The sequence below is a fragment of the Penaeus vannamei genome, chromosome 40 (genome assembly GCF_042767895.1).
Source record: "Penaeus vannamei isolate JL-2024 chromosome 40, ASM4276789v1, whole genome shotgun sequence".
NCBI lineage: Eukaryota > Metazoa > Arthropoda > Malacostraca > Decapoda > Penaeidae > Penaeus > Penaeus vannamei.
The window spans coordinates 21,599,721-21,602,220 of NC_091588.1; the positions used below are offsets into that span (position 1 = coordinate 21,599,721).

The 2,500-nt window shown below is 41.4% G+C and overlaps 1 protein-coding gene across 1 annotated transcript in view; it reads left to right on the plus strand.

The window, feature by feature from the left end:
* Positions 1-2,500, plus strand: part of LOC113829791 (transient receptor potential cation channel subfamily V member 6) — a 52,241-nt gene that overhangs the window by 20,200 nt on the left and 29,541 nt on the right. The window contains exon 3 of the mRNA XM_070117478.1: positions 1,805-2,024. Within this exon, the coding sequence (XP_069973579.1) occupies positions 1,805-2,024 (220 nt within the window). The remainder of the gene's footprint in view (positions 1-1,804; positions 2,025-2,500) is intronic.

The following is a 2,500-nucleotide window of genomic DNA, read 5'->3' on the forward strand; positions in this document are numbered from 1 at the left end:
TAATTATAATCATTACTATTATCAGTTATCATTATTACTACTTTCATATTCTTTATTATTACTACTTTTATAGTCTTCATTATTACTACTTTTATCTTCTTCATTATTACAATAGTAGATTAATATAATAATGATAATGATGCTGATAACAATAACTTAATCAATAACAATAACAATAATAACAATGGTGCTATTAATAACATCAACATCACCATCATCACCATCATCGTTTAATTAACTAAAACAACATCGACAACATCACCACTTCCGCCATCATCACCACCAACACCACTCCCGCCTTACCCCCCCCCCCTCATCTCATTACTAACACCTCACCAACACCAAAACTCATTTCCACTCATCACCACTTACCTGTTCTGCTCATCTCCAACACTCATTTCCACTCACCTGCATACTAACACCTCACCAACATTCATTTTCACTCATATCAACTTACTTGTTCCACTCACTTTCACTTACTCTTCTCCAATACTCATTTCCACTCATCTCCACTTAATCTATACTAATACCTCACCAAAACTCATTTCCACTCACCACTTACCTGTATACTAACAGCTCAGCAACACCAACACTCATTGTCATTCACTTCCACTTACCTGTATATTAACATCACCAACATTCATTACCACTTACCTGTTCTACTCATCTCCACTTACCTGCATACTAACACCATCACCAAAACCAACACTCATTTCCACTCACCTGTTCTACTCATCCTCACTTACCTGTATACTAACACCTCAACAACACTCACTTCCACTCACCTCCACTTACCTGCATACTAACATCACCAACACTCATTACCACTTACCTGTTCTACTCATCTCAACTTGCCTGCATACTAACACCTCACCAACACTCATTCCTACTCACCTGTTCTACTCATCTCAACTTGCCTGCATACTAACACCTCACCATCACTCATTACCATTCACCTCCACTCCGTACTAACGCCTCCCCAACACAGCACTAATTTCCACTCCTCTTCACTTACCTGTATACTAACATCGCCAACATTCATTACCACTTTCCTGTTCTCGTCTCCACTTACCTGTATACTAACACCTCACCAACACCAACACTCATTTCAACACATCTCCACTTAATTTATACTAACACCTCACCAACACTCATTACCACTCATCTCCACTTAATTTATATTAACAGCTCACCAACACTCATTGCCACTTACCTGTTCTACTCATCTCTACTTACCTGTATACTAACACCTCACCAACACCAACACTCATTTCAACTCACCTCAACTTACCTATATACCAACACACCTCAACGACACCCACTGCCACTCACCTCCACATACCTGCATACTAACAGCTCACCAACACTCATTACCACTTACCTGTTCTACTCACCTCCACTTACCTGCACACTAACACCTCACCACCACTCACTCCCACTCACCTGTTCTACTCACCTCCACTTACCTGCACACTAACACCTCACCACCACTCACTCCCACTCACCTGTTCTACTCATCCTCACTTACCTGCACACTAACACCTCACCAACACTCACTCCCACTCACCTCCACTTACCTGCACACTAACACCTCACCACCACTCACTCCCACTCACCTGTTCTACTCACCTCCACTTACCTGCACACTAAAACCTCACAAACACTCACTCCCACTCACCTCCACTTACCTGCACACTAACACCTCACCAACACTCACTCCCACTCACCTCCACTTACCTGCACACTAACACCTCACTCCCACTCACCTCCACTCCTTACTAACCCCCCCTTTTTTCCTCCTCAGCTCGTCGTCCACATGGATAACAAGAGCCCCTTTAACCCCTTAAATAAGTGGGAAGACCATGAGGCATGTTGGCAGATGCAGTTCCGTGGATCCTTGGGCGAGACACTCCTTCACGTTCTCATCATGTGCGACACGAAGGCTCATACGCGAGTGGCCAAGATTCTGCTCAAGTGTTTCCCCAAGTTGGTTGTGGATGTGGTCGAGGGCGAGGAGTATCTGGGTGAGTTTTTTTTTTTTTTTTTTTTCCTCTTTTTTTTTGGGGTGGGGGGGGTGGGGGTGGTGTTTCCAAAAGTTGGTTGTGGATGTGGTCGAGGGCGAGGAGTATCTGGGTGAGTTTTTTTTTTTTTTTTTTTTTTTTTTTTTTTTTTTTTTTTTTTTTTAGTTCTTCTTCTTCTTCCTCTTTTTTTTTTTTTTTTTTTTTTTTTTTTTTTTTTTTAGTTCTTCCTCTTTTTTTTTTTTTTTTTTTTTTTTTTTTTTTTTTTTTTTTTTTTTTTTTTTAGTCTTTCTTCTTTCTTTCTTTTTCTTCTTCCTCTTTTTTTTTTTGGGGGGGGGTGGTGTTTCCAAAAGTTGGTTGTGTGGATGTGGTCGAGGGGGAGGAGTATCTGGGTGAGTTTTTTTTGTTTTTGTTTTTTTCTCTTTTTTTGGGGGGTGGGGGGTGGGGGTGGTGTTTCCCCAAGTTGGTTGTGGATGTGGTCG